This window comes from Ooceraea biroi, chromosome 5 (genome assembly GCF_003672135.1).
Source record: "Ooceraea biroi isolate clonal line C1 chromosome 5, Obir_v5.4, whole genome shotgun sequence".
NCBI classification, from domain to species: domain Eukaryota; kingdom Metazoa; phylum Arthropoda; class Insecta; order Hymenoptera; family Formicidae; genus Ooceraea; species Ooceraea biroi.
Window position 1 is genome coordinate 1,691,481 of NC_039510.1, and position 22,952 is coordinate 1,714,432.

General features: G+C 46.1%; 2 protein-coding genes across 5 annotated transcripts in view; both read left to right on the forward strand.

Annotated features, from left to right (window-relative positions):
• The window catches only part of LOC105279217 (teneurin-a), a 458,941-nt gene that overhangs the window by 57,417 nt on the left and 378,572 nt on the right, over positions 1 to 22,952 (forward strand). The window lies entirely within an intron of this gene.
• LOC105279219 (esterase FE4) lies at positions 6,415 to 9,428 on the forward strand. Its single transcript, XM_011338857.3, has 9 exons — positions 6,415 to 6,624; positions 6,780 to 7,068; positions 7,343 to 7,528; positions 7,614 to 7,813; positions 8,059 to 8,227; positions 8,319 to 8,485; positions 8,611 to 8,755; positions 8,900 to 9,032; positions 9,104 to 9,428. The coding sequence occupies exons 1-9, from the start codon at positions 6,430 to 6,432 to the stop codon at positions 9,264 to 9,266; spliced, it is 1,647 nt and encodes a 548-aa protein (XP_011337159.1). The 5' UTR covers positions 6,415 to 6,429; the 3' UTR covers positions 9,267 to 9,428.

A 22,952-nucleotide genomic window follows, 5' to 3' on the forward strand; every position in this document is an offset into this window, starting at 1 on the left:
ATGAACCAAAGAGAGAAGAAAAAAGTTGAAAAGTGCCAAAATGGTGGAGCTTAGAACACAAAAGTATGATTTTTAGGCAAAGTTGTTGAACTTTTTCATGCAAAAGTAATTGTTTAACTTAATGTTTTTATGAATATTAAAGGTTCATCGACAATGGAAATTCATAAATAACGAGAAAATATTTCAATTTTTCAGTTTAGATGAAATTTGGAGGCAGGAGAATGCTCACCAATTTACAATGCCGGCTGCACTAAGATGCCTTCAGGACGACCTCTACAGGCGATATATTCAAATAAAAAAATAATTTTTTTTATCTTTAAACATGTACTAATAAATGCATCAAAGTTTTATAATGATCCGCTGTATAGTTTCTCTAAAAAAATTCGTAAAATTATACCTTATTTTCAACGTTCTAAAGCAGGCTCCCCCCTTAACTCGACCTTATCGATGTTCAATCACACGCGGAATGTCGATGCGACGCGAAAAATGCGTATAAACCACAAAGCAATACGTTACACCCGCGAACCGAACGAAGAAGCACCGCGAAACTAATTCAAAATGTCGCGAGCTTCATACATTAGCGTCGCTGCTTGCCGGGCAGGCTGGGCACCAGAGCTAAACAAATGAACACACACTCAAAACACTAGACTCAAAGTCGCGACTGAATCCTCTAATCACAATATATTTTGCTTTCGATTTATTGATTGTTACGTCCACCAACGTGAAAATGACGACGCTGCGGGCGTGTCCTCCGCGCGGTACTTGCGGTTAGAGTCCTAAATAATAAGAGAAGCGCAATCGTTACCCCCTCCATGCTTCCCATGGTCGCCATGTTGGGCCCGCAGCTGTCTATTTGTATACAACGTAGCTTATGTATCTGGTTCATTTGGTTATTCTTAATACAAATATGTTTCAAAAATGTCTCAGGGATATCTAAAATATTTTTTTGTAGAAAATAACATTATAAATATATTATAAATATATTGTTTTCTCACTTATAGTACACCGATTGCAGTTAGTTTCCCAACAGAATGTATTACGGGCTCAACATGGCGGTCAGCCAATCAGTAAGTGAGACGCCGATTGCGCTTCTTTGATTATTTAGGACTCTACTTGCGGTATTTTTCTCTTTCGGGAGCGGCGCGGGCAAGGAAATACTGCTTTCAGTTATAAATCTTATTCACACGCGACACTTTGACGAGCAAACGAGACAAAAATAGACTTTCACGCTTACAAATGACTTACAAACATTCAATCTGATTGCCGCCGTTGCCAAAATCGGGGAGTTAGTCGTACACGTTTGCACCAGAGCTGCCAGACGGCAGCCGCGGCTCACGGCACGCGAGGCTCGTGCGAGAAGAAGCACGTAAGGGAAGGAACGCTGCCGACGGCAATGGCCGAGCGATGACGGAAGCGCCCGAACGGAGGATATAGTATGACGAACGCGAATGGGCGCGAAATGTTTGGCGCGGACTGTTTATTTAAAATAATTAGAAAATAAAGAACGGATATATATATCCTTAACAGAATCTTATCCTAAGAATACTTTATAGATTTTGCTCTGCAATATTTGCGAAGACTCCTTTGCAATATCTGTGCGAAGATTGTACGATATATTTAATTTGAACGTACTTTAATTATCTTTCTGCGCGGAATGTAATTTATGACGCAATCTCGAAATCTTGTGCCATACGCTAGCAAACAGTAATCGCGTTCATCAATGTAAAATTAATGATGTACCAAAATGAATTACGTATTTAAATTCGATAATTAATTATACGGGCAATTGTTAAATCTATCAATAAGCGCGAAAATAACTATTAAAATTGTTACTCTAGATTCTTTCATCAGTATCATTTTAATCGCGTATCTTTAATTGCGGCACGAATTTATATATAAAAAACGAAAATACCGCAATACATGCATGAGAAATTTTTGTTTCAGCTTCTGGCAGCTTCTCGCAGGAGAGAAAAGAAAGAGAAATTTATAATATGAATCTCCGCGTGTCTGCCTTGAAGGCGACTACGTGGGATGTCAAACTTCGTTACAGTCGACGTCGAGAGAACGTAGGATATCTTTCCCGCAAGATAAAAGGATGGCTTGCGTCCGACTAATTGTTTCCTAATGGCTGCAAATATGATATTTTATCCCATCTTCCCTTTGCCGTTTCCCTTTCTCGCCTGTCTCGCTCGAATTTTACTCGGACATCGCGAGTTGTTCGGGTAACGTCAACGTTACATCGTTAACGGCGAATCGCGCGAGACGCGCGACACAAAGAGAACGGTAATTTCAGTTTGCTGGAGATTTATGACGCCAAGCCTCGTATGTCGCGTACGCGCCGCATTGTTTCGTAGTGGTTTAATACGATTCACATGAACGAGACTGCGTTCTCCAATTCGCGTGCCGCGCGCTTCGAGCCGGGCACGATGAAGCGACTCGGACGGAAGGGCGACCCGTGTTGGGGAACTTAATAAATTAATCCCATAAACATGGAGTGAGAGAGAGAGAGAGAGAGAGAGAGAGCCGTGCGTTATTTCGACGGCTATACCGCGCGTGCATCACGGACACGTGCAGAGCCCGCGGCTTCGCCGATGCAAGTCCGGCGGAAAATATTCGCGTGCACGAGGCTGCTGGTTACCTCACACCTACCCGCCGTGCCTCACCCACGTGTGATATATTTACTTAATAAACGTTCCGAACGGGCTGGGAAATTTAAATTAAATTTATTCAGCGAAAACAGCGCGTAGGCACGGGAGGTACGGCCGCAGCATTGTTTGCGGGCGGACGAGATGCACGAGGGGGCGAGGGTGCAGCAGCGTGACAGAGCAAAGCGGACGAGAGGGTGAAGCGACCAGAAAGGACAAATGGACAGGCGGAAAGGGAAGTACGATGGAGTAGTGAATGAGTGCAGAAAGAGAGAGAGAGAAAAGCAGGAAAGAGAGGAGTGGGACGTGGAGACAGGGGAAAAGCGCGTGATAAAGTGTGAGAGAGGAAGATGGAAGAGGTGGAGGCCGACATACGGCCACAGAAGAACGAACTGTTAAAACCAAGTGAGAGAAGAGCTCGGGAGGATAGTGGCGGCACGTCTGAGTGACGGCGAACCCGTTGATTCGGCCATGCAGGCGAAAAAAACGCGAAAATACGTTCTCGGCACGCTTTCTGCGTTTTCCGCGGAAATGTGTCAAATTCGCGCGTGCAGCGTCCGCACCGCGTGCACACTCGCGTTCGCCCGCGTGATCGCACATGCTGGATCGACGATGACGATGGCATTTGCACGTGGTGACGACACGGAGGGCAGAGGCGACGGAAAAAAAATAAAAAAAAAGAGAGAAAGGGAAAAAGAAGAAAAATATAGTCGCCCGCGTTTTGCGCTTGGACGTTTGGCGGCCGATTTCGTTCGCTCGTCGTTTTCGTATTATCCGAAATTTTTCCGGTGTCAATGGCCCGTAATACGAGCAAACAACGATCGGTTAAACGGTCGCGATCGCTCACTCGTCCGTCCGTCTGTCCGTCCGTCCGTTCGTTCGTTCGTTCTTTCATTCATTCGTTTGTTCGTTCGTTCGTTCGTAAATTTCCGTACGCGGGTCCCTTTTATTACTGTCGCGATACATCTCGCAAACTGCGCGATTGGGCACTTGACCTTCTGCGTTCGCATATCGTGGTGGGCACTTTTATTGCACCCCCGCGCAAACGGTTTGTTCAATTACTCGCGCGCCGAACATCCAACGAAATACTGCTCGTGGCCGTTGCGATGAAATTGTGTCGCGTATTCGCAAACTTTTGCACGTTGTGCGCGTGTGTTTTATCGCGGCAGGAACGTCGCGTCCGTGAAATAATAATGCCGACAGGCAAGAAAGAAAAGATTAATCAATACCGCGCGGCTTTTCATTCTATTGTGCGTAAAAGAATTTAAAGTAAGAATACGTTTTAAGCGCCCGCGTTTCCTTCTGCGGGCGCACTCGCGTTCTCCAAAGTCGAGCGGCTTGGCGCGGACACCCCGAGACATTATAATGCTCGCCTGAAATTGCTGCTTTTCACGCGTCGCTTGTTCCTTGAAAATTAGCATGTTGATTAAAATTCGACTCGAAAGTCTCTTTGAAACGTGAAACTGTACCGTAAGTTTCCCCAGCTGGGGTACGCGTAGAAGCGAGGGGGGCCACGTCGATCCCGGGGCGCGGACAAAGTGGTCATATTTCGCAAGTGTCCCATGTCTACCCTTTTGTCTTTTCCCCAGCGGCAACCGTTGAAAGCAGCTTGCTGTAAGCGGATATTCTATTTAGGAAAAAAAGTTGGAAGCTCGCTCGCTCGCTTGCTCACTCTTCGCTGTAGTACAGTATAAAACGGCTTATCGACCGGTTGTTCTCCTTCGCAGATCTACGCGAATGTGCAAACTAATTTATTTCCATAGTCGCCTACTCCTCGTGTCGGCCGATATGTAAACGCAATTTCCTGAAACGCTATTTAATTTGCGCGAAAACACGCGATCGAAATCCGATCGGAGAAACGGACGATCGCCAAAGTGGATCAAACGCGTACCTATCGGTCGTTCGGTGCGAGTTCGAACGTGACATCGCCCTGTTTGCGACGAGCGGACGCGCGAACATCATTCCAGGATCGACCCGGAACGGACGGAGGAACTTCCCATGGAAAATCACGTTGAAGTTTGAAAAATTCGACGGCACGCTCGAAACAGACTGAAACTCACTCGGGGGAACGCCGCCGCTGGACGGCTGCAATTGCTCACGGAACGTATCTTCCTTCTGCCGGGCGCGGCGAACAGATTGTCAGAAACCGTCGGATCGTTCGTTAAACCGGAAAATCACGTGCGCGCGCGCGGAAGATTTACTTCGATCTCATATTTTTCCGACTGCACCGTCCGTCGACGCCGCTCTCGCAGCTTCTCCGATTTATCGGATTACGTTATCGAATTACGTTGCTGAATTTTTTAAGTCCCGAGCTTTATTTACTGTTAAATCTTGAGAGTGGTCCTGTCTCTTTGCGCGTCTTGTTTGATACTTGTGTGTCGCGGCGAATTCTCAACGTGCAATAAACATGGATATTAATACAACATCATATCGTAAATAGAAGAAATTCGAAGTACTTCTCTCTTTTAACTCGACCTTAATTACCGCTTAACTCGTAAAGTTTGCATCGGGTACATGGCTTTAATCATTATGGCGGTACCATTCAAATTCGTTCTACTTAGTTTGTGCAGCTGTGCTCGCCTCATTTCTTCCCTTTACGTCTGCGCGTTCCTATTTGCGCGGATATAAAAGAAAGTTATAGAAATTTATTCATTCCGAGTGCACTTTGTGCGTTCTGCCTTAAAATTTTACTTGAAATTTTCCACGGCAACGATAACACTGCGGCTTTCTCGACATTTCTGGCATGTTCGAGCGCTAATAACGTTATGTAACATAATTAGCATTTTCGATATGGGGAAGGAGACTTTCACACAGCGTGAACCAACTAATTATCCTAAAATATCTTTCGACGTGCATTTACCATGTACGAAAAAGTTGAAACTATACTACTTGTTAAATAATTGATGTAAAATTATGCGTCACGCTTTTCATATTCCTGCCCGGGGTCTCCCTTTTCCCGCGTGAAAATCCTTTATCAATTTTCCATCGACAGTATCAAAGTGCAGCGAATAATTCTGTAGAGAAATTTTATAAATTCTATTCTCTTCGTTTATATCTGTAACAGATCAGTAAACAGCAAACAGATCTCGATTCAACGTACAGTCGCGGAAGTCTTATGGAAAATTTCGATTCTGCTGACTCATAATGATAGGCGTTTCGTCGATCAACGATGATGACTCATCAGAATCGCGCGAGACTTCCGATGCGTCCACCTCGAAAGACGCGCGTTAATCCAATTCCACGCCGTTTAACGAAATATGATGAATGGCTCCATGGAATTACGCTTATCACAATTACGCTTATCATTATTACGGCTGATGAATACGAGATCGTCGGTTGAGAACGGAATTTGCTTGCATTGCGTTTACGCGGTTACGGCGTGCATTCGCGGCCGCAAAAAGCAATAATAGGTAATAAAGAGCAATCCATCTCTTTTATTCGCAGTTCTTGAAAAGCAAATCTGTACGATACGTACTCGACTGCGAATTACAGTAAATCTCAGGAAGCACGTTATGATACCGTAATGAAGATTATGCGCATAGGCTAAAGATAAACTGAGGAAATCCGACCTGACAATTCCACCTGAAAATTCGATGTGGCGACTATATAGTACACGCGAGATTATAGAGGCATCTCGTAAATTGCTCTACGGGTAACCCGTTCGCGCTATTATGTCCCGTGGATAGTGATTGCGTAAAGTGTAGTTCCCGCTCTATTGTTCATCAATGCATACTCGGAAGCTATAAAAGATGGACAACGACGCGATTCGCTTGTATAGTGAAAAATGTGGTTTATCAAGCTCGTGTTTTCTTGTGCGCTCGTGATTGCGTTGTCCCGAGCCGAGCAGGATGTACAATTGGAGATTCCTCAGGGATTTCTCAAGGGCCGGAAAACCCACACCGTTCTGCAGAACAAACAGTACTACAGCTTTAAAGGGATACCCTACGCGAAACCCAATGTCGGTCGTAATAAATTCCAGGTAAGTTAACCGCCAAATATTACCTAACACTTTTATTTTTACTTCACTTTTTTATTACACTTTTTTCACTTTTTTCGTCCGAAAGGCGAATTCGAGTTGGAGAACATTGCAAAGATTGTACGATAAATTAATGTGTGCTAATAATTATTTTGAAGATGCCGGAGCCGGCCGACAACTGGGAAGGCACGTACGATGCGACTTACCATCGCTCATCTTGCCCTTACTTCTGTATGCTAGAGCAAGAAATGAAGGGCAATGAAGATTGCCTCTACATCAACGTTTACACCTCGGTGTTGGATAAAGAGGCTCGTAAAGCCGTGATGGTATGGTTCCACGGTGGTAGCTTTAACGGCGGTTTCGGTGACGACCTGTTCTACGGGCCCGATTTTTTGGTCGAGAAGAATGTCGTCTTAGTGACGCTCAATTACAGACTCGGCCCGATCGGTGCGTATCATCTCGATAGACAATTTTTTCAATCTCTGTCTGTAAGGCTGTTTGAATGACTACACACCAACGCAGATATACAAATCACGTATCGAAATTGTATGCGTGTAGATATGTTACAGAAATTATATATAATATAATATAAATAATATAATGTGAATTATAGACTACATATAGCTATAGATTTCCGAGACTTAGGAACTTAGGAATATTTTAGAGTCCATACTGTGAGTGACTAATGTACGTAGCTCATGAATGAGGGATGAATTTTCAGGATTCTTAAATACCGGCGATCAGAATGCGCCTGGCAACGCCGGCCTGAAGGATCAGGTAATGGCGCTGAAATGGGTAAAGGATAACATACATTACTTCGGCGGTTGTCCCAATCGCGTTACAATCTTCGGCGAGGACGCCGGTGCGAGTTCCGTCCAATTTCACATGATGTCCCCGATGTCCGATGGTGAGATCATGATATGATCGAAATACCCTGAAACATCGTCAATCAGCGTAAAACGCGTAACGATATTTTGTTACGTTCCGCACAGGTTTGTTCAATGCTGCCATCCTGCAGAGTGGGACCGCTGTGAGCACGTGGGCGATGTCTTACAAAGCCAGGGAGCTGGCGTTTAAATTGGGCGACAAGCTCGGTATCGAAACTGACGACTCGGCCGAGCTGGTGGACAGGCTCGCGGGATTTACTGCCAAGGAATTGATCGCTGCCAGCGGGGAACTGATGAAGACCGAGGTACGCGATGGAACGGATGCGAAATAACGTCGCTTTTACCGTGGCTCTCATTTAACGGATTCATCATTTGCGAACGTTGCGCATTAATTGGCTCGTAGAAGGCTCGTTGCGTTGCGCACGTACGACCAGTAGCGTTACATTAATTGAAGCTTATTGTACGAGCCAAAGCGCAGCTGAAAACGCAGACATTACGCTAATGAGCGAGCGCACAGCGTGCGTAATCATCTGCGATTACGTAATTGCAGAACACTATGAACGGCCGTTTCGCCGCGTTTCTACCGTCCGTCGAGGTTGACCTAGGACAGGAGATATTCCTACCCGCAGATCCCTGGACACTCCTCAAGACCGGCAAGATCGCCGATGTGCCGGTCATGGCTGGAATCACGACCGACGAGTCCGCCTTCTTCGTGCAAAGTAATCATTATCTGTACCGCGATGACACACATTACGGCGATTGCACGCTCGGCGACACACGAGTAAACGTCCAAACGTATATTTTTTTCAGTGATGCTAGGTAATATCGATCAGATGAACGAAAATTTTGAGGATTTTCTACCGGACGATTTGAACATAACCGACGCCGCGCACAAAAACCGACTGGGCGAGAACCTGAAGAGTTTTTACTTCGGAGATAAGTCGATCTCCACAGAAACCACGAAAGAGTTCATGATGGCGAGTACTTAACGCTAATATCTCGCCACGGTGATGGTGGATATACCGTGAGACACTCCGCTGTGCTGAGCGAGGCACCGGTAAGTTTAACGACGCGAGTATTAAGGCCCGTTTGTGCATTTTAGATGCTGGACGATGTCATGTTTGACGCCGCGGCTGCGCTTACCTTGGAGGTATTAAGCACCCGAATTTCGGCACCAATTTACGAGTACATATTCTCTTACGAAGCTCCATTCGGTATGATGAAAAATTTGTACCACGTGGATGACGGTGAGTTTGCGAGTTACGTAGCACCGTTGCGAAACGTCGTATTCGCGTATTCGTTACGTCATTACACTCCGAGACGGACGCAATTTGCGTAAATTCTGTTTTAATAAATTGCGTTTACTCATAATTGCTGCCTCGCTCAACTAGGCGTTGCCCACGGTGACGAAATGACTTATGAATTCTATTCGGATATGCTGAAAAACATACCGCAACCCGGCTCGCCCGCGGAGAGAATGACGCAGATTTTCACCACGTTACTGACGAATTTCGCAAAGGACGGGTACGTCTGTACAATCTCAGAGTTGCAAAACTTAACGAAGATCGAACAGGACTAAACAATGATCGTTTCAGCAATCCTACGTCGAAACTGGACGAGTTCGTGGACGTAAACTGGGAGCCTAGAGGCAGCGAAGACAATTATTTGAACATCAATCAAGAGCTAAAGATGGAACAAGGCTTGCTGCAAGATAGAAAGGACTTTTGGATGAATTTGTACAAAAATATTCTCGGTTAGGTAGACGCAAATGCGAGAGTACAATGTAAATACGTTGGACCATACCGGGCATTTTAGCGATAACGATGTGCGATTAATCATACGATGTCATAATATACCTACAATATCCGTAACGTTGTAAAGATTGTGCAAGTATACCCAAATAAACTTCATTAACTGAAAGCCCAAGTGATGAAACTCTAAGACGCCACCTTGTTCATCGCGGAAAAAGGGGCAACACGCGACGAAACGGCGCACTCGACAACATCTGCACCGCGTCTTGCGGAACTGATTAAAGTCGACGGGGTTAAGCGGTGTAGCTTGATATTAATCATCGTTCGCGTGATTTTTCAGTGGCGGTTTCCAGTCGGTTCCGGTCGCATGTTCACGCGCTTGTGTCGGCGCCGACCGATGCAGTCGCGAGCGGGATCACTGAGGGAGAAACACCGGGATCATGTCTGAAACGGGAAAATTGTTGCGGAGCGGAATGTTGATGCGACCCAAGTAGACCCTTAGCAGTTGGTTACCGCGGTTGAGATTGGCAATTTGTTGTATCCCGCGGCCTCTCTCTCTCTCTCTTTCTCTCTTCCCCTTTCCCTTTCAGTCTCATACCTTCCCTTTCTCGTACCGCACGCTCGTGGGTATCTCTCCTCGCGGCGGTCGGAAATATATATCCTGAGGCGCGTGCGAAGCTAATCACGCACGCTCGGACGCACGCACGATACCTATCCGTGTGCAGAGTTGAGCCGAGCTAAGCCAGGCCGACGCATTGGTGGACGAAAGGGAAATTTATGCCGTTGTCAGCGTATGTTACGCACCAAATGGTAACAAATAGGGCCGCAGTCGCCGCTGGCAAGAAACTCTTCCGTCGTTACCGCTCGTGGTGCACCGTAAACAATTCGCGAATAATAATCGCGCGGAATGGGAGTTATTGCGGCGAGCGGCGCCGCGGCGCGCCGTTGCAGCTGCAGCTGTTGCTGGCTTGCTTCGCGGTGCCGTTTTCATGCGGGACCGCGGAAAGTTTTCCCGTATAACGAGGCGAAACCGCCGGCCGGGCGCCACCGCGCCGTCAGTTCCCTAACGAAATTACGCGCTTGTTTCGGTGAACGAATAAGCAAGAACTTTTGCTCGCAAAGTATAACGGAGGGCACCGGGAGTCGCGCCGACGCCGGGATGAATGGAGAACCGCGCGCGCGAGCGAGCAAGTCGGAAACAGGCACGATCTCGTGTGCAAAATGTGTTCCAGATCGCTGATACTGCAACCTTGATGAACGGCGCGCGTGCCGCGCGCGATTTCACGATTTTACGACGTAATCATCGAAAGCACACGAGTGGCCGCGCGCGCTTTTGCTGACCACTCCGTCGCTTTCAAGTGCGCGCTTCTCGGATAACGCATGAAACGCACGAGATAGCCGCGCATTTATACATATATTGATCCGCTCCGGGTACGCGCTCCGGGTGCAGCTTCGACTGCGGGAGCTCGCGCGCGCGAGTCGTGCAATCGATCATCTCGCCGCGGGCGAAGAAAGTCCGCACCGCTGCCGCGTCTGCCGTCGCGGCTGAATAAGCGATATTGTTAAAGCGGAGTTTTCATTCTTCATCGTCAATGGGATTGCGCGCAATGATGTTGCTGTCTCCGCGGGATTGACCGATCGGAAGTACCGGGGAAAATTGATGAGTCTTACCGGCTCTCCTGTTAGAGGAGCTCCACGACTTTCGTCTCAATAACAACTTAATATCTCGTCTCTTTCTCTCCGTGCGAGACGTGCGAGGGAAACACGTTTGTGCCCCGACTATTTCTCGCGGTAGAGGAAATTTCGCTCTCGCGTCTTTCATCGCTCACTTGCGGAAGTCTCGACGCGGACGAGACGCGACTGGAAAGAGAGCGCGCGCGGATAATGCGACGATGGAAATATGCGATGCACGGTACATCGCCGCAACGCGTTCGTCGATATCTTAATCCGAAGTTGCTGCGAACTCCCCATCATCGTCAGCGCTCGTATTCGCGATACGACGCCGTTATGGCTGTCTTAACAAGCGAACAAACTCGGTTTGACGATGCCGTAATTCGCGCGCGGAAGCGCAGAGACGAGCGCCGAGTTTGGCGACGACACTTGACGAGATAAGCGCACTTATTTACGATGTTTCGCAATTTCGAAAAGCCAACTTGCTAAGACCGCCAGACGAGCTGCCAAATTGGCCGATTGGACGACGGTGAGCGTCGTGACGTTACGTCGTCGTTACAACGTTACGCTTCTTCACCGCACTCTAGCAATAACTCTCTCATGTAGCGCGCAATAGTTTGCCATTCGATTGCACGCGTGTTTTATCGTGGCGCAGCTCACAGCCGGCCGGTCCTCACGGGATCGGGCGACGTCTCGGGATTATGTATTAGTTTTAGCAGACGCTCTCAGACGCTCGCCGATGCTTAAGGCGGGCGCAACCCTACGCTGCGCCACGGAGCACCGAGGCAAACATTTACGTTCCTAGCCCGCACGGCGATTTCCCCCTACGTAATGCAGCTGGATCGTATTTGGATTAGTCCTGATCTTTAACCGCGGTGTGAATATTGAAATCCCCAGGTCGTCTCGACCCAATTTGTGCGCCGGCTGCTCCTGGTCTGCCGATGTTATAGGAGAATGCATAATCTGCCATGATAACGATGAGCAGTGCGAGCCGGTTGAAGAACGTTGTTGTCGCTTGTCTTAGCGGAAATGATGCTTCACGGGAAATTAATTCGATGATGGGCATTACTGTCACGTTGAATTTAATAACGCGTTACGAACGATTTATTTCGAGCGATGCTCGAACGCGATGATCCCCTCCTGCCTCCCTCCTGCCGTTCTCGCGCAGTCATTCCAGCTGAAAATGGGAACGTGGAATGTAGTACGTTCAACTATTACGAGAGCAGCCGACGAACAAAAGGAAATTCGCAACAAGTCCGCACAGACCGAAAGGAAATTAAAACCGCAGTCGATTTTGCACGCCGCGGCTCTCTCCTTCTCTATAAGTAAAAAATTCGGTCGAGCTTCGAATGTGTTCAACGAATGGGCGAAATGCCCGAGCAAAATTGGTTTATTCGAGTGTAACGTCGTGCGCATCTCCCCGAGTTTTTTCGATCTGGTGAAAATAGTATCGAAAAAAATTGCCGATTGTATTTTCACCTGCCCTCTCGGGCTGTCACGCGACTGAGCTCCGTGGAAATTCGACATTTTTCGAAAAGAATGCGTCTTCACGTAATGATATTCATATCGCTAATCGATATCATAATCATTCACTAATGTGCCCGGGTTTACCTGTTAAAAAAACGCTGATTAAATGAGAAACAGTAGAATCCTCTTAGCGGATCATTATGGGGGAAGCTATACGGCGTAATGCGCGGCAAATGAGTTAGACGTTGTCGTTTAACGATAGTTCCTGACAAATATGAGGGACAGTGTGAAACAACGCAAATGTTTGTAGTGTATTACGGCGCTACCGCCACCGCTCCCATTTCCGGTGATATGTGTACGTGTAACCGGCGCGCGCACGCATGTATACACGTTTTAACGTTGGCTCTTTATGTATGTATCAGCAGCGCGCGCGGTGCGGTGAAACTAGGAAAAATGAAAAAATCGCCGCTGATCCATTAACGACACGGTCAATAAATAATAACGGCTCAACGATTTCCTATAATTACGAGCGGCTGGCTTGGGCTTCGAATGAATGAGATTTACAGCATGGCGTTTTCAACCACCGTCGATACGCCCTTTTTCGAGCACTCGGCGACCCGTTGCTTGTTCGTTTTGCGCGTCCATTTATTCAAATTACTCTCGCAGCAACGTTGATTAAGTATTCGGTAGAGATTAATAGCCACTTTACGCCGTTGAATAATTCCTATGGACGCCGCGATAACTTATACAATTTTTCCCGTATCCAGCCCAGTGTATTATAATATTTTGCGGAGAGATGCACGCGAGGGGAGCCGCGCGCGCAGTGTACACCGCAGTGTAATAAACATTGTATCCCGCATTGCACGGCAAGTCTTGACAGGTAACGGCTCGGTCTCGAACACAATGCGTCTCGATCGCTTATTATTTATATACCTGAGCACGCGCGTTAGTTCAACGTCACGATTAAATCCACGTTCTCATCCATGCAATATAGAGTGTGTGCGCGACGAGCGGTTAAACGCGCAATAGTGCGCGCCAATTCGCTTCGACATTTCATTGCGGCTAACGATATCCGGCGTTCAAACGTTTTAAACGTATCGACGCTTTTTTTTCCTTTCTTTCTTTCCTCTCTCCCTCTTTCTTTCTCCCTGCACCAGCCTTTGGTGCACAGTCTCTAATTTGCGAAAAGCCGAGTAAATAATTCTATAATGTAATTTACATTATTGTCATTCATCGGCGACGTGGTGGCAGCGGCATGGCAATCGAGCCGCGCGTTGGTCGGATGTCATTGTTTGCCCATCCCCTAAGGCTAACCACCGTCACCCACAATATTACAGAATTACTACATAGCTCGTCCGTTCGTCTCATTGCCTCTCTCCGTCTCTCCTCTCTCCCTCTCCTCCTCGCGCTCACAACCAATACCATGTACATTACGTACGTACATCGGTGGACTCCGCCGCCTCCAATATTAGTTCCGATGGCAGTGCGGAAATTGCATTGATAATGCTAATTAAATTGGTTTGTTTGTTAATTGGACCTGTAAAGGTCCCGATCCTTGTGTGTCCTAGTAGATTACCCCGCTATCGATCCATCGGCCAGGCTCCGCGCCGCGTCAAATCAAGCGTGATCCTCGCCACCGGTCGATACAATATGTCGCACCTCCCCCTCCGCATCGCGCATAGTTTTGGCAACAATTTTCGACTCGCCGTCGCTGATATCCGGCGCTGGATATATCGGACGGTATCGAGTTAATTACTAGATTGCATATCGTCGCACGCGAGAGAGCACGAGTACGCGCGCGCGAGCGCGCGTTAAGGTAACTTTATCTGTTCCACTTCAGATATGACGGCTTCAGGTACAACGAGTTATTAATTAATCGAGTTGATACGATCAACAGCTCGGTGGTTTGTAATCGCGTGCGTTTCGCGACGAGAACTCTCCACCATCGCAGCTGTTGTAATAAATGCGCGCGAAATTCGCGCAACGGATACGACCAATAAATAATTACTCCTCTTGCATGAGCATTGCGCGTTGGTCATCGCGCGATCATCGTAAATGTATTGATGCATGAGGAATGGCAAGCATGCATCGCGCAGTTATCGTCGCCCGCGTGTGCTTGAAAGGGTCGACCTCCTTGCTCTTCGAGCGAGCATCGATTGATAATTTCTCCCTCTCGTGACAGTTTTTTCTTTAATGTTCGATGAAGGGTCGATCGCGGAATAGAAGCGGAGCATTTATTCCCCGCGGTGCGGCCGTCCTTGTTTTCCGGTTCGAATCTCTGACTGGGACACGTCCTCGTCCCAGCCGCGGTACAATGCCCAGCGTGATGCATCAGTTGCCGGTTCGGCACTGAGGAGTTTCGCAAGCGCGCCGCTAAAACGTATGATTGTTCGCGCACCTTTGTGTCCAAGACCTCTCCGCAGAGTGTATGTACGTACGCGCGGAATTTATGAATACGCGATTCGATTGTCTGCATAAATGCATGAAATTTATTTGGACGATAAGAGATTTCACGCGGTATTTACGAAGCTCTGCACGCGTAAGTGCATGCGTTTCTTTCGCGCTTCCCGCGCGAACGCGTAACGTTGTCGTTCGATTAGGGGTAGTGTTATCTTGCCGCTCAGCAGCTCAACAGCTCAACTCGCTATCCGTTCACGTCAAGGAAACGATCAGACGTTAAACGTTCACGGTTAAACGCGCTGAAATTTCATTATGAATTTAACCGTGAGGGTAATTCGCCTAATTAATAAGCGTAGGGATGTATATATCAATGCAGTTACACCAGGAGCGTTCCCCGCAGATATATAACACGTTATACTTGGTTAAACTTTAAGCAAGATTTTATGGACTATCATGCGAGAGATGTCTCACGCGGCTGATTAATAGCTCAAGTTACCGTCACGCGAAAATAGTCATAAGACATACATGAGAGTTACCTGCGCAACGTAATCTGGATACGCCCGTGTGGTGCGCATTATGTCTGAAAATAGGTCGTTGTTTTCGAGCAACAGCTTGGTCAATGCACGAATCAATTATACCGCGTTCAAACAGACTCACGTAGCACACAACAATGTGCCAGCTCGGACGTGACACGCGCGTAGTTGCAATGAGCGCGTTGATATACACCGAGTTAATACCACCCCGAAATATATTATGTCATAAATAATTTATACACTGCAATGATTACAAGTTCAATTTGTAGAGCGATTTGCACTCGATGAAACCGAATGCGAGCGTCGCGTGCGCGGCCTGCGAAACGAATATCGGAATTAATCTCGCGATTGGTTACAAAATCCGTAAGTCAACAGCAATTTATTCAATTTGTTCTGCTCGATAATAATCCCGCGATGTCAGTCAAATTATGCACGACGCCCCCAGCGCAATTATAACTTTCGTGAAATTAACCGGGCACGATCTCCTTTGTACCCTCTTTATTTTTTCACGTGTCATTTCTACGCCACTTCCCCGCGGGGAAATGACATAGTTAGCTACACTAATTTCCATGCAGAAACTTCGGGGCGAATATCGAAAATTTCTGGACAATGCAAAGCGCATCCCATCGGCTTTGTCGATGCAAGCGTTATTTCGCTGTCATGCTGAAAATGAATACGATTTCCACTGCAACCGCGGACGATAATTTTATTTTATATTCCGTGAGGGAGATAAATCCGAAAAATACTTGGATTAATAATCCGCTAATCGGATTGCGATAACGATATCGACGGCTCTACGCGTTCATCAATTGTGTCGCCAGCGAAATCGAGTCTGATTTGCAAAATTATCCGTCAGTGGCTTAAGCCACTGATATACCCGCGGTACTTGGTTGGCAGGATTGTGCATTAACGTTAATTACGCTCAAGTTCAACGCGGGAAAGACAGCATCCATCGCTCGATGCGTGTCTCGCTATTGTTTCTCCCTCCGATGTTCCGTGAGCGCATCCCTCGCGCTCGCGTCCGGCTATAAAAATCCCAGGGTTCGAGCGCGCGGGGATTATTATCAGCGCTTATTACCGCTCACCTTGGCGATAGAGATTACAGAATCATCCACGCGGCAAAACGGCCCAATTTGCTGCTCGAGCGAGCCTTGCAGCTATACTGCGTTACGCGCGCGCTGTACGGGAAACGAAAAAAATAGAGAAAAGGCAGAAGAGAGACGACGAGTAGCGCAGCAAGATCGCCCGGTTGATTATCCCAGACCCGACCAATCTTCATCGCGCAGCTGTTTTTCTCATCCTAGCCGAGCCGAGCCGAGCCGCTGCCAGACACCACTGCCTTCCTTTCCTCTCTTCATCAACAGGGCAAAGAAGTCCCTGGCGACTCGCGCGACCAGTTCGCTATTTTTCCCTGGGAATTAACCGAGCTCGGCAATCGGCGTTCATAAACAGCGCCCACGGATCCACCGGTCGGACGGTGATACGTTTAGGATGGCGATGGAGTGGTGGAGGGTTAGAAGGATGGAGGGAGCCGGTGGCCCTATCGTGCCACGGCCAAAAGAAAAATCTGCCCGCGCCCCGAGACAAAAGTGTCCACTTCCGAGCTATTTTATCTTAACTGCCGCAGGTTTCCTCCGCTCACACCCGCCAAGTTCACCCCCTTTCTTTCGCGCCCGCTTCTCTGCCCTTTGTGTCTCTCTCCATCTCTCTCTATCTCTCTCCATTTCTCCCTCGCGCTCTCGTTCTCTCTCTCTCTCGCTCTTTCCATCCCAGTTGGTCTGAACCAGGCACAGAATGGAGAGAGGATAAGAAGGTAGTTAGTATGAAGAGACATTAGTGGCGGCAACTGGGGCGACCGAGCTTCTCTTGCGCTTCTGCGACCGCCCGTCTCCCCTTGCTATCCTACTTCGAGTTCCTCCCGCGCGGCCCGTTCTCTTCTCACCCTCCCCGCTCCCCTCCCTTGGCACCACCACCGTCCTCCGCTTTACCGCGCTACCCTATCCTGCACTCCACCCCCGGCCGCCGAGTCCCTAGACTTCAACCCCGCGCCTCAACGGGAATCAATAGTGAAACGCCAGAGGAGACTCTACCTGCCGAGGTAGTGTCGGACAGACGAGTTTTGTCTCGTCTCCTGCCGAACGTGACTTCCTCGCGCTCTACTGCTGCTACTGTTGCTGCTGCTGCTGCTGCTACGGGAAAAATATGTACCCGATTCGGCAGGGTACTCTCTATCCCGTAGGACCGCGTGGAGATCATTCCGCAACGTTTCGAACGTGGATGGTTCGTAACGCGACATACATATGCGTGCGAAATGGTTCTTCGATAATTCGATCATGTCACCATAATTCTTGACGAATCGATTACCCTTTCGCAGTCCATTAAGTTCTTACACCTTCTTCTCGATGTCTATTATAGTTGCCCCGTCTGAGAATAAGATCGGATTTATTTAATCTTGAAATCACACGAATAGTCACATGTATATAGCGAGTTCTCTCTGAAACTTGAGATACTTCAGCAATATTTACAGCAAACTGGAAAACTTTTTATTATATGCAGGTAATGTGACGTGTGCATACGTATTCATAAAGGAACTTTGATGAAAAAGACGATCAATGAAATCGCTGTCACATTGTTATCAAGCGACGCACGCATACGGATAAATTTCGAAAAGCGAAATATTGGATGAACAGTTGAAACAAGAGCTCGAGTAGATGACATTATAAGTGCTACCAAATGGTATCGCCGTTTCAAATGTCGATATATTGCGCAGCGAAAGGCTGTCGAAAATGAGCGCGAAATTATTCCATTGAATAAATATAGTAAATGATTCTCGGGCAGGAGCGGGAGAAGGGACATGAATAAACTTTGTGATGGCAGATCGCAGCACAACTTTTTGATTCATCCGATACCCTTATCCAGAGATACGTGCATACTGCTCACACATATCGCGTTACCACACGCTACACCCCCATAATACCGAATATTTATGCGCCTTTCGCGAATAATAATTGAACGCGCATTAATCTCGTTACGTCTTCGTCCAACGTTTTTCATTAAAAGCATCGACAGCGCATCCGGGAAGAAGAATGTTCTCGCGCGCTCGACAGGAGAATATACCGGGACACGGCGGTGAAAACGGCGTTATCCAGGAATTGTGTCACGTCCTTGCACCGTGCTAGAATGTGACAAAACGTTCGTATGCACCGGTACGCGGGGACAGGAGGGCACACACAGGCGCAATGCATTTCGGCGGCCCCTTCTATCGGCGATGTGGGACAGCTAGAAAAGTGTATATCGCTCGACTGGCGAATAAAGCCGCAGCGTACAGCGGTGAGACCTTATCCAACGATCTATAGCGAAACAAATGGAGTGCCGAACGTCGGAATCTTGCGGACTTGCTCTACTTGCATACCGGTTGCCCGGCGCGCGCGTACCTCGCGCTGAATGTATAACTAATACCGTCGCTATCGGCTGAAAATATCTTTAATGCATTTTTTAGCCGGGCCGCTGGGACGTGTGTGTGCTTTCTCACGGAATCATGCGCTGCGTATCAAAACTCGTCCCGCTAATTACATAGGCCGCGGGATCCTATCGGGCGAGCTCTAAAAATTCCTCACCCGAAATACGTAAGCGCTTTGCATGTGCAGCCGCGATATCTGAAATTACGATACGCAATACGCGATCTCTAACGTGATCTCTATCGGGCAGCTATTTTTAATGCCGTCGACTTCTTGCCGGTGTGACATGCGACGGTAGCGTGCGAAGGGAACGTACGGTTGCAGTTTAGTGATTTGATTTGCACTCTCGTGCCTCTAATCAATTACCGTACCTTCTGATAATACGTAAAACAAGCGCGATTTTCCCTTTCGTAAATAGAAACGATCGTTTGTATAAGCCGAATGCACTCTGTGTGTCTCTGAAAGCGATCTCTGATGTATTCCCTCTCGGACGTACATACGTTACCGATTGCGATCGCGGTTTCTTTCGCTCGCTTCCTGTATACGAATGCAAAGTTCCCGAGAATAGAACCCCGCTCTCGTCAGATACGTTATTGAGATACGGGTATGCGTTAACCATCGGTTAACACGCGACTCACGGCTGCGGGGGTGTAGGAAAGGTCAGACTGAAACTATTTAAAAGGAAAAAAAAGAACGTATTTTTAGCATTGATATAATGCGCTTTACGTGAGTGACGATTATGAATGTGTCACTCGAAATAGCTCACCGTGTGCGAGTGAAATTATAAATAGACTCAACAATCGCATGAATATCGCGAAAACGACGACGGATATATACGTGGGAGACCTTTCAACATTTACAACCGACAGCACATTGATACGCGCTGCTTTATAGATTCTCGTCAGGATTTTATAAATACGTTAAGTGATTTGATAGAGAAAGAAAGAAAGAGGAAGAGAGGAAAAGCGATTTCACATATCGCGACGAAATGTGATCAAAATATAAATCGCGCTGAAGTAATTGGCCGGCTCGCCCGATTCCATATAATCAGATACGATCCATTTACGCGGAATTCCCTGTAATTGAACCGAGTGACCGCAGGTATGCGAACTTGCGATTGATCTCCAACGGATCCGCCGTTTCCGCGTACATAAACTGGCTCATGCGAATGGATGTACGTAATTAATCCGACGGGAAAATGAGCCTGCATAATGATATCAAGGTCGTGAGTAATGTCATACCGGTGAAATCATTTTGAAATTCACATCGCGATCAAATAAACATGGAAAGATTCGCGCCGAGTTTGTGACGAGATTATGGGCCCGCGCGCGCCCGTGACGGGTTCAACTGAGCCTGCAATATTCCACGTCGAGTTGATATATTCAAAATAATATAATATAGAAGTTGAACGCGTACACGGTAATATATTACATGTGAAATAAAAAAACCTTCTCTAATGCGGACATTAATCAAAAATTGCGCATACGAGCCACGAAGGCATTATTCGTCTCGATTAAACATGCTGCTTACGCATTATGCTGCTGCAATATTAAGAGAATGACAGATTATTCATACCGCGTGTAACACCAGCGGAGTCGTCACGTTAACAAAGTCGCTACGTTATGCGAGACGTAACACCACCGTCGGTGCAATTAACCACACGTGTTACGGCACGGAAGGAGACGTAGGGACGTGATCATACCTGGCGAATACAAGCCCTGCATTCGATACGAGAGATACCGAGATTGGTCGCGATATTATTGCACTTGTTATAAACGGCGTGCTCGAGCGGCGGTTAATCAGTTTGGATTTAAAGGTCCCTCGGGGGAACGTATGCGAAACACGCTAAATCGCTACATTTTGCACATTCATAGATTCGTATTCGTATTAAAAATAAGCGAGCATCCGAAACTGTATTTGTATGTACGCTAAAAGATTATATTGTTCAAAAATACATAAATTTATTATCAGGAATATGTACATATATTAACATTTAAGACTCTTTCGAATAATACCTTTGAACTGTTATAATATAACTTTGTGACACTTTTACACAAGTTGGTTTATATTACTTTGTGATACTTTTACACAAGTCGGTGTGCTAATATAGTAACAATCTCGAAAATACATTCACTTACAAATTCGTTCAATAATGAAATTCAATATGTTCTGTGAGATATTATATTCGACGAAAGCATTTTTAGATCGTATTAACCGGTATTCTCAATGGAGAATAGAAGCGGTCGCGGACTCTGCATTAACGTACTCGATAACTATATATATCGTTACACATCTGAATATTTATGGTAGCATTAAGAAACACTCCTCGTACAATTTTGACGTGCAAGCTGATATTATTATCGGTCTACTATATTTTACGCAGGCAGAAATTGAAAAGCTCTTTAAGACTAACGTGGTACGATGCTATCTGGTTTCTCGGGTATTATCGATAATTATACCTTTCACGAACAGTAATACACCTGATAGGAGGCATACTCGTGGGTGGTATAACCGTACGTGGGATTACGTAGGTGAAAAGTGGCAGCGCGGTAAGGGGCGAGTTTCTGACACGCGATCCAGCTTCCTCGAAAGCCAAGCGAGCGTGGAAACGTTCGACATGAAAGCTCTCTCGTTGCTTTCGTTGCTTTTTTCTCTTCTTTCTTTCGCGTACTTCGCGTACTTCGTACTTTTTCCTCTGCTTTCTTTTGTAAAATTTTTACAACCGGTCCCCGCCCTCGCATCGTTGATAATTATAATCGACGAAACAAATAAGAATAACATCCCGATACGTCATTGCTGTATATTAAAATTTGCAGCCAACGAATATGAATGTACGTTTAATGATGAGTAATTTGAAAATAACATGTTATTTTAATACATATAAATCGAATAATAATGCAAAAACACATTTTATTTGTGTAAAAATAATATTCTTAATATTTGCAGCGCAGTGCTCTGCTTTACAAGCGATGAAACTAACCATTTCCCAATGTGTGACAAAATCTCTCAGAGTTTATCGATGAAATCGGCCGTCTTTCGCATCTGGAATCCTGCACAGCTTCGATTCATCATTGCTTCTTCCCCGTCGCGCATCCCTCATCGATTGCACTTCACACACGAACACACGCGCTCTCGCGACGCGATATATTCCTTTCTTGACGGTTTAACGATGCGAACATTTGCCGAGATAAAATTTGTTTAACGGAATCCATTTGACAGACATTTATGATAGAATAATTAGAGATTTAATATTCCATTTCTCATTCATTGCACTTGATTCGCGAGAAAAGTAAAAATAAAATAAAGAATTTATAAAATTGATCAACGCGTACGTAAACTACGTAATTATGAAATATAATCTTGAAAATCACGTATTTCTAGCCGCGCGCTAAATTCACGTGTAAAAACAGAAGGCACAGTATATATCGACACGAAGCAGGTATTCGCGAATACCGCGTGTTGCTAAATTTGCCGTGATTGCTTTGCGAAATTGAAATGCCGTATTGCTTGACGGCGTTCGAACAACAGCGTGTTCGTGGCAGATAACTACATCGTTGAGTGAAGCAATAGCGCGAGTTACTAATGAACATTTATGTTCTGTAAGAAACATATTTTATTAAATTTTATTATATTATAGAGAGATACCGAATTTTCAATTACGTTCTTTCCCCTTTTTTACATGCGCGATTATAAAAGAAATAGTATATTAAAATAACAGAATTCTTTTGTATCGAGTATTTTCTCTTTATTTAAACAGATATGAGAGTTGGATGGAAATTTAAACAGAAAGAAAGAGATGAAAAACAAAGTTATTATTCATACCGTTCTTCGCTCAACGATTCGCATGTATAAATGCAGAAACCCATATACAAAGGCATTTATTCTAAAGCAAAATAAATCGCACTGATCTTAACAAAACAAACATGCTTAGTTATTTTTTCATTTAGGTATTGGAAACAGCCATAATTCAAGATCAGCTACATTCCGCTTTTCAGATCAGAAAACAAAACTTATCATATCAATTAATTTAAAAATTATACATTGTTGATGTCCAAACAAGATCAAAGATGTAACATAATATGCATGTTACTTCGTTTTAGATAATGTAACGGGTGCAATTTTCGATTGTTAAAAGAATACATAGTGTACAATATAACACATGTA